Below are 14,881 nucleotides of genomic sequence, written 5' to 3'. Positions count from 1 at the left end.
GAGACCGAAGGCCCAAACCCTGGCGCTCGGCGTCGCTAAGCAACCGTAAGCCCGCCCCCTCTAGAGCCAACCCTTTCGTAATTGGCTCGCTAACTCACCAATGGGCGCACGGGAGGGCCTTCCCGCCACCTCTGGCGCCCGCTTTTAAACAGCCGTACGATCGCTACCGCGGGCGGAATTCTCAAGCAAGCTTGGGGGGGGCGGAGACCTCCGCCTCCGCGCCCAGGCTCGGGCAGGCACGGCCCCGCCCACCGGGCCAGCCTCTAGCCGCCGATTGGAGGAGGCGGCTGCTCATCAACGGCCCCGCGCCCCTGGGTTCGGTTGTGACGAGGAAGGCGCTAGCGGGTTAGAGACCCCGGCAAGGGGGGTTGTTAGGAGTCGGTCTCCGGCGGGGGCAGGGTTTCCCCGTGGTGACAGCGTCGCGGCCGCCGGTGAGTTTCGCTTCTCGGAGCGAAAGTAAATTCTTGGAGCTGGGGCTGGAGAAGGTGCGGGGCCCTGGGCATTCCGGCCGTGGCGTCCCGGGGCTGAGCCGCCCCCTCCTCCACCCCGCGGCGGTGGACTGACTGTCCGCGGGCTGCGGGACTCAGGCTTGGGCTTGGAAGAGTCAGCGAGACCCCAGGTTTCCGCTCAGTGCTAAGGGACGGGTGGGAGCCCCTCCGCGCCTCGGGGGTCGGCGTCCTGGGGAGCCCCGTGGTGGCTCACAGCGGGGATCCACGCGTGGCGGCCGCAGCCGGCCCCGGCCCCGCGCCCGCAGGCTGCAGCTTCGCCGTCGCGGTTCGCGCTCGCGGTGCTGTGCTTGACGCCGGCCCGGGTTCCTCAGCGCGCACCCCTGCAGCCCGCGGCTGCCTCCCGCCGCCTTCCTCCCGCACCTTGAGTCGGGGTCAGCACCTCGCCCAGGCTGCTGTCCTGTGGCTGACCGCAGACCGTTGCCATCACTCCTTTACACGTCTGTTGTCTTTTCCTCTGCGAAGTCCTGTGAAACTTTGTAAATCTTGGACAAGTGCCTGGTAGATCATTGAATAAGCGACCAGGCCTTTCAAGCCCGGCGTTGCAAGTCTCAGACAGTGTCCTGGCTGTTTTCATTCTGGGAGGGAAGCTAGGCTGTAAGCAAGTAAGTAGAATTTCCTAGGGCGTGTATACACCATCCCCGACCCCCACCCCCACCCCCCGCTGTGGCACTTGGCCTTTGATTTAAGCCTGAATTTCACCATATGCTTCACAACGCGTGGCACTTTATATGCACTCCCTGGATATGTAAATGCACCCAACTAAGTGAGTGAGAGGCTGAAATTGAAGGCTTAAGAAAAGTGTAAGAAATATAGCCTGAGAGTGCAAGAAACTGGCTAATTCCTGGGGCAACACGATAAGGAGGGCGTCTTGAAGGAGGTGGCATTTTCATCCTAGAAAAGGTTGCATTAGTCGAAGTAAGGTTTCCTACCTGCTGCATATTCACCTTTCTCGGATGTACTGAATCCTCTTTGTTTTGACCTCTTTTGTAGCTGCAGGCTCTTCATTGGTAGGAATGCTATAATAATAACAAAAACTAAAATGTATCGATTGGTACTTAGTACTAAGCACTCTATATTCATTATCTTGTGAATCTTCATAACCAGTCTTTGAGGTAGGTACTCTTTTTACCCCCATTGTATTCATAAGAAAATGGAAGCCACCTCCTTAGGCTTGCACAGCTGATAAGTAGAGAGCTAGAATTGAGCACTTTCTGCAGTATTGTGTCCCTTGTAACCAAAAGCCTTTTCTTTCTGTGAAACTTCTCTCAGCTGCCCTTTCTTTTTAGTCAGAGCTAATTTATGCTTTATACTTTCCTCTATTACAGAGCTTATTACAATGTATTATGGTAACTATTAATTTATATCATTGTTTCTCGAAGGCTGATAACATGTCATCTAGGTTATAAAGTGGGTGCCCGGGAAAGTTTTATTGAAATATTGAATCCTATAGGGCCCCATGAATGTATCATATTCAACAAATATTTATTATGTGCTTGCTATGTGCAACACGTGGGGGACATGCATTTTAATTCTGCCTTCAGAGAGCTTACAGGTTTTTGGATGCCATGAAAACAGTGTTTTTGGTTTTTGATATTTTGTCCTCCCAAGACACTCATTGGTTTTCCCTCTCACGGCAAGAAAGGCAAAGAAAATGTAGCCAGTAACTACAAAACGAGTACTGAGATGGAGTCCTTCTGATCTCAGTGTTTAAAAAGAAAAAAAGAACATAGTCTTATGAATTGGTTCAGAAAAAGTTATTTGGGAAGAAAGTATTAACTATTTTTTAAAAAGTATATAGTACACTTATCCTTCATCTTGATTATTGATCAGTTATCAAAGAAGTACATCAGTATTTCTATTAATAGTATAGTATCACCAAATTCATTCAAAAGTACTTTTACTATGACAAATGTTCTTTTTCAATACATTAATATGGTAATTTTCAGGATGGTTTTTGCAATTCATGCTTCTCAGCAGCAATTCCTGAGGTTACCTGTTTTCTACAAAATAGCCACCACTAAGTGTTATTAACCTTTTTTTCTTTTTAAATTTAGCGGTTGGAAATCATTTCAGTGTTTAAATAACACTGCATTCTTCATGACTTACACATCTTCTAAGTTAATTGAACATTTAACACTTATTTTAAAAAATGAATTGTGTTGGTTGCCCATTTTAAATTGGGTTGTCTCTTTCTCATTTCTTTTTGAAAGTTGTATATTGGGATTTTTGTCATGTGTATTGCAAATATTTTTTTCTTTTTATTTATTTTGCGAATATTTTTCTTATGATACATTACTATTATTTTATCTCTCAACTTTGTTAGTGTTTTTTTTTTTCATACATAATATCTGACTTGTCAATGAGGTCTCTTTTACCATATAAAGAATTTATTTTTTGTGGTTAAGTTTCTGTCAAGTTTTTCCTTTATGGTTTCTGGGTTTACTGTCTTACTATTATTTTTTTTCTTCTAAAAAAGTTTCTTTTAGGGCAGCCCCGGTGGCACAGCGGTTTAGCGCCGCCTGCAGCCCAGGGCGTGATCCTGGAGACCCTGGATCGAGTCCCACATCGGGCTCTCTGTATGATGCCTGCTTCTCCCTCTGCCTGTGTCTCTGCCTCTCTCTCTCTCTGTCTCTATGAATAAATAAAATCTTAAAAAAAAAAAGTTTCTTTTATTGTTCTATTACAGTAAAGTCTCTGATAACAGTGGTAATTAGTAGTGATTAATAAATTGTGGAAAAGCATTAGCTTTTATTTTAAATTTTAGTTAAAATGCTGATTATTTATCCACAGTAAGTTTATCTGATTTCTCTTTATGCTGAAATAGTTTCTTAAGGTCTCCAGTAGTTTGCACTTTTGAGAAGAAAAACTTATTTGTATCTTTTCTTCTCCAGTCTGGAGAGATTTTGGTCTTTCCAGATATTTGCAGATCTTTATTTAATGACATAGTTTGGATTAAAAAGCCATTGGAAAGAGATACACTTTGGTCTCTTATATTTTCTTCACTTGAAAATACTTTGCAGAATTCACTGTTCTCTGAGAAAAAGTAGCTCTTTATTTAAAATAGCTGTATTTAGCAATAGGCTGTTGTAAAACTTGATGTTCTTTTTCAATATTCAACAGGAATTGATGGCATGCTAGTGAAGGATTGAAAAAAGAAAACCTCTCCTTTCTTTTGTCTAATACAGGAGAAATTAACCCAAATCAATATTTTGGCTTTAACTATAAAATACAAGAAGAGGTGGAGAATACTATAAATATCAGAAGGAGGAAAGATGATTTCTGCCTGGAGAATTCAGGGTTGTCCTTAAGGTCCAATTTAATCTAATTTCTTTAAAGGAGCCAGGATTTCAATGGCCTAGTATTTTCATTATTTGTTGAATTCTGTAGACTTCATGTTCACTTGCAGTAATGAAAAAACCCTAGAGACATGAGCTTGTGTATTTTTCCCTTACCATTTCAGCTATGTTATAGGCTCTTTACATTCAGGTCTCTAACTTATGCAGGTGTACAAAAAGGTTCTTTTAGCGGTTGGGTGGAGATGAGGTTTAGATTCCTTAAATTTTCGTATTTTCCCTCTTAGTGAAAAAATGCACATTTCCCTTCCTCCTCTTAGCTCTGGCACAAGAATAGAAAGGAGCAGGTCTGGTCTAAGAAACAGAAGCTAGTTGATGTAAGGGGTTTGATTTGATCAGTCGAAAGGGATGGTCTGGGTGTAGGAACCAGAGAGGGAGGGATAAAGAAGGTGGACTGCAAATTACAGTTGGGACAAGAAACATAAGTTAGTCTTTGAAAAACAGAAACTCATTGTATGGGGATTTTCAACATTAAAATTCATATTTGTGTTAGTCTGTAATGCCCTATTTCATCCATTCTAAAGTACACATTTTCTTTTCAAATTTTAATATCTGCAAAGTCAGGCTGCAGTTTAAAATTAATGATGTGTCATAATTTAATTGGCCACATCTTTTTCTTAGTGGTACAAATGGAACGGTGTCATATAATCAGAGGTGCGCTAGGTCTGATGAAGTGGAATATCTTTTGCTTGTAGAGCTATTGCCTTACCGAAAAGTTTGTGATCATAGTTCTCAACTGTTAACATGAAGGAGCTAAGTTCTTTATGGTAAAATGTATTTGAATTCCTGGGCCTATGCTTCTCAATTCATTTCCAGTTTAATATCGTTTTAGAGTCTGGAAAGTGCAGTGAATGAATTGTGGCTCAGGCTCACATCAAAGTGCATTTCCCTGGCATGCAGAAGAGCGAGTGAATGGAAGGCAGTATTAGGCTGGGTAATTGATGACGCCTGCCTCCTTTTTTGTTGGGATTCTTTGGACCTTTGAAATTCTGGGTAGTCTGTGTAGCCACCATTCCTAAGTATAATTCAAATCATCAGCAGGCTCTTGACTGTAAGTACTTGAAAACCCACCTCCTGCTGCTGCTGCTGCTTCTGCCTCAGCAGTAGCCATTCTGCAGAGAGGTTTTTGCTGTTGCTTTTGGAATTGGAACTCTACAGTGGTACAGCTTCACAGTCTTCACTTCTGTTTTTCCTCAGTATTTTTTTTTTGCTACAACCTGATTTTATCAAGCCAAAGAGCAGGACGTCTAACAGCGATATTTTTGTTGTATGCTACACAGTTTACCAATGGTAAATGGTTTTTGGGTGGCAGTCATTAACTCAGGATTTAGTGGCTTTCTTTTTGTGAAACATGACATTTGGATTTGTGATATTCAAAGGATGAAACAAATTGTGGAGGATGCTCCCTTTGCGATATTTAATAAACCAACTTAGTAACTTTGAGCATATTCTTAAAATTTTTGTCTTGGAATATTTCTAATTTATTATCTTATTTTTTGTGTGTGAACAAAAAATCTTCCTGTTTTAAGTTATATGTTCCAGACCATGAGAAAGGTCTAGTCACAGGTTTATTAGCTTTTTGCAGTTTTCTTTTCTTTTTTTAAGATTTTATTTATTTATTTGAGAGAGAGAGAGAGAGCGCACAAGTATGGGGTGGGGGGTTTGGTGTGGGGAGAGGAAGAAGCAGGTTCCCTGTTGAGCAGGGAGCTGGGAGCACAGGGCTGGATCCCAGGGTCTTGGCATCATGACCTGAGCCAAAGGCAGTCCCTTGACCTACTAAGCCACCTCGGTTCATTTTTCTTTTCTATGAATTAATGTCATACGGCTATTTTTCTGTAAATCACATTGATTTGTAAGCACTGTCTTTATATTTGGAATAGTAACCATTTGTCATGCATGAGTTACATATATCTTTTCCCTGGCTGCTGTTGTCTTTTTTGCATATGGCATCTCTTGTGTAGTTTGGTCTGGGGAGATTTTATGGGATATTTAGGAATCAAGCATCTTCCTCTTTCCACAGGAAGACCATGTCATTAGATTTTGGCAGTGTGGCACTGCAGACACAAAATGAAGATGAAGAGTATGACAAAGAAGATTATGAAAGGGAGAAAGAGGTAAGTTACTCAGAAAAAAGACTCTAAACCCAATCTTGAAGTTTTTATCCTGATCAAAATGATACCATCTTGTGTCATTTTGAAGGGATTTAGAATTTTTTTGTCACCTCCTAAAACTTGATCAGTATTTGAACTTTTAAAATGTGGTTGAGTGGAATGTTTCCTTTTTTGAAACAAGACTAAAATGCAGTGAATGGTTAGATTCTTTAAGATCTTTTCATTTAGGAGGTAGTGGTTGGCTTTGGAGGCAGAGACCTTGTTTCTGGTTGCCTGGAACTTTGCCTTGAACAAGTCCAGCAAGGTTCTTTGCTTCAGGTATCTTACATCCTTGTGGAGGCAGGCAATAAGCAAGTAAACCAATGAATAAAATAATTTGAGTGAGTGATAATTTAGCACTGATAAATGATAAGGGAACAAAATAGAATGAAATTAAAGTAACTGGTAGGGCACTGATAAAAGAAGGTCCTTTGGAGGGGGAAATGCCTGAGCTTAGACTCTGACTCATGAGAAGGAACAGCCAGTGCAGAAGCCTGAGGAAGAATATTCTCGGCCAAGACATGCAACAAGTGTAAAGCATACAAGTTGGAAGAGACCTTGTATATTTGCAGAACAACCAGAAGGCAGTGATATGGGGATTGGGTAACCAAGGAATGAGTGTGGAAACAGGCTAAAGAGGTTGGCTAGGGCCAAATCGTATGTCATGGTAAGTTGTTTGTATTTTATTCCAGGAGAAAATGGAAGTCAGGGGAGGATTTTAAGCAGGGAAGTGTTACCTGATCATGTATATAAAGATCTTACTGTATGCTGTGTGGTGAATAGACTCAAGGAGAAAAGGACTAAGAGGAGGAGATTATATTTTATATACATCTACGAGTTTAACAGAATTCCTGGCACATAGTAATGTTCAGTAAATGGTGGCAGCAGTAGTAGTAGCAGTTGGTGAAAGTCAATTTATTAGGATTGTTTTTAGTTTGAGATAAATTTCTTGATTGACTATGATAATAAGCTTCTTTTGTATTGAGGCTATGCTTGATATGATCCATTTTCTAATATGTAAAACAATCCTTTTTAATAGTTACTGTGGACTAGTATTAAGAAGAAGCAAAGAATATGATCATTTGCCCATGTAGTTGGCAGTAGAGTTAGGGTAGAGATAGAAAACTGGCAGCTCAGTGGATTTTTGTCCATAGACATTTTGTCTTGTTTGGTTGTGCAGTGTTTTTAAAAGTTCAATCTATATTTAAAGTTTGGAAAATTTCATGTAACAACTCAGAATTTCTGGCTTGTCTGGAAAGGTCCTAAGCCCTGGCCACATATGCACATGGCAGCAGGCAGGCTGAATCTGAGCAGTGGCTGTCCATCCCCAGCTGGCCATGGTCCTCTCACACCACATGGGCTGATTCACTTGGACTTGCCAGCTACGCTCTTGTAAATTCTCTGCCAGGCCGCTGAGGGCATTGGAGTCTGACCCCGACCGGGGTTTCTAGATTTTTGACAGGGTCCTTCACCACAATTGTTGTGGCAAGGATGGGGGTGAGGATTTTCTATTACTTTGTGAACTCACAGCACGAGGTCTTCATGACCCCTGATGGCTTTGGATAGTTTGCTGGAATTTAGCTACTGGGATTCTTGAGGGGATCAGTTTAAGTAATTATTATAGTTGACTTTAAAGAAGAAGAAAAAACAATCTGACAGGTGATTTTTCATTGGAAAAGATATTAGAGAGATGGTTAGGGTATTAGAGGGAACTAATTAGAGGTGTATTGTGTGGTGAAAGTTTTAAGGGGGACATTAGTTAAAGAGGCAATTAATTCTAGGTATATAGAAAATAGCCCTAGGGATCACTTCTTGATAGGTTTTAAACTGGGATAGGGAATTTCCAGAGGACAAAGAGCTCTCAAGAAGTAAAAATATCTAAGAATGAGTGTTTCTAGCAAAGTAGAAGAAAAGACCATATTAGCCAACCTGACTCTGACATGATGATTATGTTTCATGTTAATAAGTGTTTTTGCCTTTTTTTTTTTTCCTAATTGCTGCAAAGGAAGAAGTAAGATCAGAGGCTAGATGGTTTCAGATTTTCACCAACAAAATTCAGGATTATTCATAAAAATTCAGTTTTGTATATATCATCACTGCAAGTTAAAATGACAAATTGGTTAATCAAACCTAGGTTTGTTTGCATATCCAGAGGCTATTTCAATCTCCTCTGATTGACCTGTCTAAACCTACTATAGAAAAACATTTCACAGCCTTGCGGGGTTAAAGAAAAGAGTGGTCTTTTCCTGTTCCCTGGTTGGTAGTTTTGGAATCAACAGCTGGCTTATAAGTGTTAGTAGAGGGCTAATGCATATTGCTTTCTCTACTTAGTGAATCACTTGGTAGTCAGTTCACATATGTAGGGGGAATGTCTGTATCCCTGAGGATGTACTGTAGGGCCAAGTGGACCATATCTGACTCATAGTCTCCCCTACTAAGGATTTGTGAGATCCTCTCTCTTTTTTTTTTTTTTTTAATTTTTATTTATTTATGATAGTCACAGAGAGAGAGAGAGAGAGGCAGAGACATAGGCAGAGGGAGAAGCAGGCTCCATGCACCAGGAGCCCGACGTGGGATTCGATCCTGGGTCTCCAGGATCGCGCCCTGGGCCAAAGGCAGGCGCTAAACCGCTGCGCCACCCAGGGATCCCTCCTCTCTCTGTAAATGGTAGAGTAATCCTGATTTTGACCCTCTGGTATGAATGGCCAGTTGCTGAGCTTAATTTGGGTACTTTGGGGCAATTGAGATTTTGTCTATACTTATCCTTAAGTCAGTGAATAAGCCACAGTCAAGTTCCAACTTCCATGCCATCCCAGTAGGAGCTCTATGATCTTGCCTTTTCCATTTCCGTTCAAGCCATTGTTTGCTTAGAAGAGTGAAGGGAGAAGGTACATTTGCATTTAATCTTCAGAAAAGGAATAATCACTTCATTTTTTAGAGTGTTTCAATATTCAGAGGACATTTAGACCAGTGGAATCTCAAACCACATGATGAGACCCGTATTTTGAAAAAAAATAAAGAGTTTTGCAGAAAAGTGAGTTACTATAATCATTTCTAAAGTACCAGTTCTTTAATGGTAAAAGTTTGCTCACTGTGGGCCAAGGCATAGCAGAGAGGTGCATAATCCACAGCCTCACCCCATGTTAAACCCAAAACTCAATCTTCTACGCAGTAAACAGCAGATTAGGGTGCAGATGAGCAAGGGTGAGGATACCATAGAGATAGGCTGTTACATCAGTTAGTATTTATATCACCCATATTCCTTGCAGCTTATTGGAGCCCTTTACTTTCTTGCTGTACCATTTAAGAATTATGGATGTAGTTGTCTTTGCTACTAAGTAGACCTCATCCAAAGTATTCTAGGCAAACTTTTACTTATAAAGCTGGCCCAGGAACTTGACGGGATGAGCACTGGGTGTTATTCTATATGTTGGCAAATTGAACACCAATAAAAAATAAATTTATATTAAAAAAAAAAAAGCTGTCCCAGGAAAGAGGAATTCAAAAGTTCTTCTATTAACTCATTCATAATGTAACAATGTGATTTTTTTCAAAATACTTTTCACTTAAGTCAGTGTGCCTTGTCATTTCACTGTGGAATGTTAGAGACCTATAGTTGTTACTGTTGTGATAGGAGTGGTTACAGGCTCCAAAGTTATTGGTACACCCATAGGTTAGGGTAGATTGTCCTTTGGGGATCTCACAGTTTGCTGGAGTATACATGTACTTTCTGCAGTGTCACCAAAAACAGCTCTGTGATTATTGCTTGACTCTATGTATGTATGCATGTATTTTGGAGCTGGTGTTTTGGGGCAAAAGTACTAGTAATCTGCAATGTCAAAATGAGACTTGCTGATGATGGTTCATTTAGTAATGATTAATTTGAAGTCTGAAAAATGATCCTGAGTAGAAATGTAGGTGGTTTAGAAGCAGATGGCAGAGAGAAACTCACACCTGGCCATGCTGGTTTGAGTCCATTTGGTTTTTATATTGGTGCTTCTCTAATAGAATAATAAAGCACATCTGAGCTTGAAATCCTATATTTTAAAAAGGTAGGGTTTCTACTGCATAGCCTTTCTTCTACTTTTTAATTGCCTTGTTTGATGTAATTATAGAAAGATGGGCATTTTGTCCCCACTAGAGGGAGTTATGAAGCTAGTATTTGTTTACATTTTATATTATTTAACTTATTTAGTGGCCTTTTCTTGTTATCACCTGAGAAAAAGGAACAAATGGTTGAGTATTCATATGGTTGATGTTTTTCTTTAGCAATTTCTTATACTTCATCTGGATTGTTTCTTTGGATATTTCTCAAAACATACAGGTGTTTTTCAGGGACTGTCACAATGGGAACAAAAACGTGACTGGCAGACTATAGCTTGATTGTATACAAACAGGTAGAAATAAGTGACTTCTGGTGACCAACGGAATGTCATGTAGAAGAAAATTGGAGTGGAAATAGAGAGATACAGGTTCTGGTGCCAGCTCTGGGGCTGTAACTCTCACTTTTGTGGGCATGCCCTTCCCCTCCTCTGGGCCTTGGTTTGTTCAAACCCTTTAGAAGGAGAGATTTGGCTTGGAGGAGCTCCAGTGTTCCTTCCAGGCCTAAAGTACTGTGTCATTTGTGGGGCTGATATTGTCTAACAAATGCTGCTGTATTTCTTTTTTCAGATATGGTAATCTAGACGGAGTTTTCCCCACTAACATAAAATGTAGCTTACTAATGGAATGGATTTAAAAAAAAAATTCCTCATGTAGTATAATTCATAAACTAAGGCTCTAGCTGCCAAGTTATTTGGCCCTTTCTCATTCCCGTATTGAGCCTTTCCAAGGATGTTTTGAACTTGGCTCTTAGGTTAAAATGAAGATTCTATTTACTGTATATTCCCAAAAGCATTATTTAATAATTTATATTTTAAAATATCAGAATCTTTCCGGTATACTTATGAACTAACCTGTTTAAAAGCCATATGAATGTTGGCTACTCCATATGCTGCTTTTCTGCAGGAAGAATATGTCTGGTTTGTAATCAGAACTCTTTCTTTCATGAATATTGAAGATCATAGTCTCCAAAGACAGTCTGTTTCGTTAATTTAAATCGAAAACCCTAACAAAAGGTTTACATGTTCTCTGTTTTACATTCCCCCTAAACATAGCTGTTTTGGATGTTCTGCATGGGTAATTGCAAAGTGTTTTGCTGCTGAAATTCTTTGAGTAAAATTCCCTCAGTTTTTTCTTGTTAGAGAAGAAACCTGTGAAGTAGTAAAGGGAGAGGAGTTTATGGATTGGTTTAGATTGCATTTCAGTGGAAGCCTTAGCAATGGCAAATGATCTTTTTTTGTAGGGAAGGTATCTCTTTAATTATTAAGTTCAAAAAAAAATTATTAAGTTCAGTTGACGCACAATAACATCCCACTGAAAAGATTGCATTTGGGACCAAAAAGCAATCTGATGAATTTCAAAGTAATGAGTGGGATTAAATGTCATTATTTATAAAGATAGTTCTCTTTGCCCTTGAATCTGTATTTGGTAGCTAAGTGGATCTTTAACGAAGAAAATTTATAGTTTATAAAATTCTCGACTTGGTAACATGCTAGGTTGATCTGATAATTCTGTGTTTTATGTTATAAAGTTTAGTGACCAAAACCAAAATCCATTTGACAATGTATATGGGAAGGGCACACTTGGGTTCTGGGAATGGAAGCCTTGGGGGGTGGGATTTTGTTCTTGAATGGCCTTATTAGGAGAACTCACCTCATTTAGCTTTTCCCTGTCTTGAGAGTTACGGAAGCCAAGGAATATGGCCCAGCTATGCCAAAGAACATCATGGAAAAATTTTTTGAAGGTGAATGAAACGCTTTCAAAGTGTTAGCATATATGTAAAATATTTTATAGTCATCCCTATAAAACACTATAGGGATGATTTTGCTAGTTGTTAAGTTCACCCGTGGATCCAGAAGCATTTTGATGAACTTACTGCTTAGGCTCAAATTAATTTTCCTCTGTGGATGCTAGTTTTGTTAATTTTGTGGTATCACAAAACTACAAGAACTGCTTAGTTATTGTATAGCTTTTTCTATCCTGGTGAGAGGAAACTATGTACTGTACAGATGTCCCTGTCAACGTTTTCCTTAATTATAAGGCTATGTACTTGAACCTCACTGAAGGCTTAGAAGAAAATATTCTTTCTGTACAGGAGTCCTTACTTGATGTAAGCATAAGAAATTTATTTTGTTGTAATTTTTCTCTGTGTAGTATATGGGGGCGGTCTTTTTCCTTAAAGGAGTGATGCATAATTACAGACAAAACAGGCTGGACTACTTTTGAAAGACCTTATATATGTTTTTTACTTAGTGAATTTTGTATCTTTCTCAAATCACTTTGCTACCTTTCACTTGAGGCACACATGTAGCATACTAATATGTTGATGTGTTCTGTTAGCTTTTAGTGATTCTTTTGTGTGATTCTTATTCTTTATATCTTTGGGTTAAGTCTGACTGATATAGCTAATTCTCAAAATGGTTTTTCAATTACCCAGCATGAGCAGGTGACCAATAAATCAAGGTCTTAGTTATTAATATTAATATCAAATAAATTTTGAGATGAAATTAACTTTTCATTGGAATGGAATATTGTTCTCTTGTGTCATTTTTTTTAATGATTTTTTTTTAATTTTTATTTATTTATGATAGTCACAGAGAGAGAGAGAGAGGCAGAGACATAGGCAGAGGGAGAAGCAGGCTCCATGCACTGAGAGCCCGACGTGGGATTTGATCCCGGGTCTCCAAGATCGCGCCCTGGGCCAAAGGCAGGCGCCAAACCGCTGCGCCACCCAGGGATCCCTCTCTTGTGTCATTTTTAAAGAACAAAATGGATTGAGAAAACTTAAAAAAAATAATACAGTGAATATTAGAAATATATATGGGATCAAGGAAGTATCTCCCTCCCTTCTTCACATACTCCATTTCCATTCCCTAATTTGACTTCTCCAAAATTCAGTTAGCAATTGAAACATTCCTTTGAGACCTTTCTTAATATATATATGTGTGTGTGTGTGTGTGTGTGTGTATATATACATGTAAACTCCATGCTGGCAATGGAGGGTTTGAACTCATGACCCTGAGATCAAGACCTGAGCTCAGATCAAAAGTTGGACATTTAGCCAACTAGCCATCCAGGTGCCCCCGTAATACTTTCATTTAACTTTTCACATACTTATTTTCTTTCATAAGGTTTTGATTATAAATATAATAATGAAAAATGTTTTATACTACATTTCATTTCTTCTAAAATGGAGAAAAATAACTTGCCATAGACTAAGGAGCATCTCATTTTTTCCCCAAGGTTTTACAAAGTATTTAGTATCTTTAAAATTCACTCATTGCATAATTCTCTAGGGTTCATTTATGTACTATGGAGGACTCAGTCAACTTGTTGATTTAACTAGTGCTTAATTTTAAAGAGAAGTCCTGGGGATCCCTGGGTGGCTCAGTGGTTTGGCGCCTGCCTTTGGCCTGGGGCGTGATCCTGGGGTCCCGGGATCAAGTCCTGCGTCGGGCTCCCAGCATGGAGCCTGCTTCTCCCTCTGCCTGTGTCTCTGCCTCTCTCTCTCTCTGTCTATCATGAATAAATAAATAAATCTTAAAAAAAAAATAGAAGTCATAAGCAGCCCTCTTCTGTTTAATATAGTATTTGAATCTTCTGATTGCTATACATTGTAGGACAATATATTGGGACTTGAAGAAAGACATTACAGATACTGACAGTCGACAAATAAGACAATTCATTCATCTCTTAATCACCATTTATCTTGAAACTTAAATGAATTTATCTAGTTTTTATAGGCAGAATGCTAAAGAAAAATTTTTTCTAGAAAAAAAATTGGAGAGTGAAGTCAAATGCTTTTATGTCAGGTTTGGAATTATGCTTTTCAGAGTATTTTCTGTAGAAAACTGAATCTTAAAGCTCTGTTTTTACTCAACTGTGTTACCAGAGCTGAGTATCATGTATCTTTTCATCTTTGGAATTAGATGGCAGTCTGTTAATTAGTCACTCTCCAAAGGGTTTCTATCAAATTATTAGAGCTTTTAAGGGTTTCTGGCCACCTGCTGCTGGTATTTCTGTTCTTACCACCTGGGCACAGTAGAGCTGGCTACTTAGATTCCCCGAGGGGATGTGTGGTTGTCAAGTCCCCAAGGTCTGATTACTGGCAGGACAGGACTCTGAGACTCCAGTCTGCCCCATGATAACATAATACTATGATTGTACCATTATCACAACTTGCTGTGTTTCCATAAAGAAGTTTTAAAATTCTATTGTAATGTTAAGTGTATTTAAGACATTTGTAGAAAAAAAGCCTTCTAATATAAATCCTGATATTGTGTATTCCCCTGTTTCCCAAGTGAAATGATGAACATAATTTATGTGGAATTTCAATAATTTATTAAATGGAGAAATTAGGAACTTCTTTGACTTCTAAAGTCAAAATCACTCATTGCAAGGCAGCTGTGGTTCGGCATCTCATGTTTCATTCAGGGTGATATTGATGCTGACTTTCCTGTCTCAGTTGCAGCAGTTACTCACTGACCTTCCGCATGATATGCTAGATGATGACTTGTCCTCCCCCGAGCTCCACTATTCGGACTGCAGCGAGGATGGCACAGACGAAGAGTAAGGACTGAACGCTTTTTCTTGTACATTGCAATTCTATAATGCTCTTTCTTTTGATTCTCAGTAGCAATAATGTATGTACATGGTTGAAAAATTGTAGACTAATTGTTAGAATTTTGGGTGAAGATTGGAGGAAAAACATGTTAAAATATTGGGTTCTTTGTGATATCTATGTCCAAATAAGTGATAGGCTCTAAAG

At 39.3% G+C, this 14,881-nt stretch overlaps 1 protein-coding gene across 2 annotated transcripts in view; it reads left to right on the top strand.

Annotated features, from left to right (window-relative positions):
• Positions 1-283: 283 nt before the first annotated feature.
• The window catches only part of CEP152 (centrosomal protein 152), an 89,030-nt gene continuing 74,432 nt past the window's right edge, over positions 284-14,881 (top strand). For both annotated transcript variants that reach the window (XM_025472860.3, XM_025472859.3), the window contains exons 1-3: positions 284-431; positions 5,883-5,976; positions 14,579-14,682. In XM_025472860.3, coding sequence (XP_025328645.3) covers positions 5,890-5,976; positions 14,579-14,682 — 191 coding nt within the window. In that variant the 5' untranslated portion in view covers positions 284-431; positions 5,883-5,889. The remainder of the gene's footprint in view (positions 432-5,882; positions 5,977-14,578; positions 14,683-14,881) is intronic.

The sequence above is a fragment of the Canis lupus genome, chromosome 30 (genome assembly GCF_003254725.2).
Source record: "Canis lupus dingo isolate Sandy chromosome 30, ASM325472v2, whole genome shotgun sequence".
Classification (NCBI taxonomy): domain Eukaryota; kingdom Metazoa; phylum Chordata; class Mammalia; order Carnivora; family Canidae; genus Canis; species Canis lupus.
The sequence above is the reverse complement of the archived record's forward strand: the minus strand, read 5'-3'. Positions and strand labels throughout refer to the sequence as shown.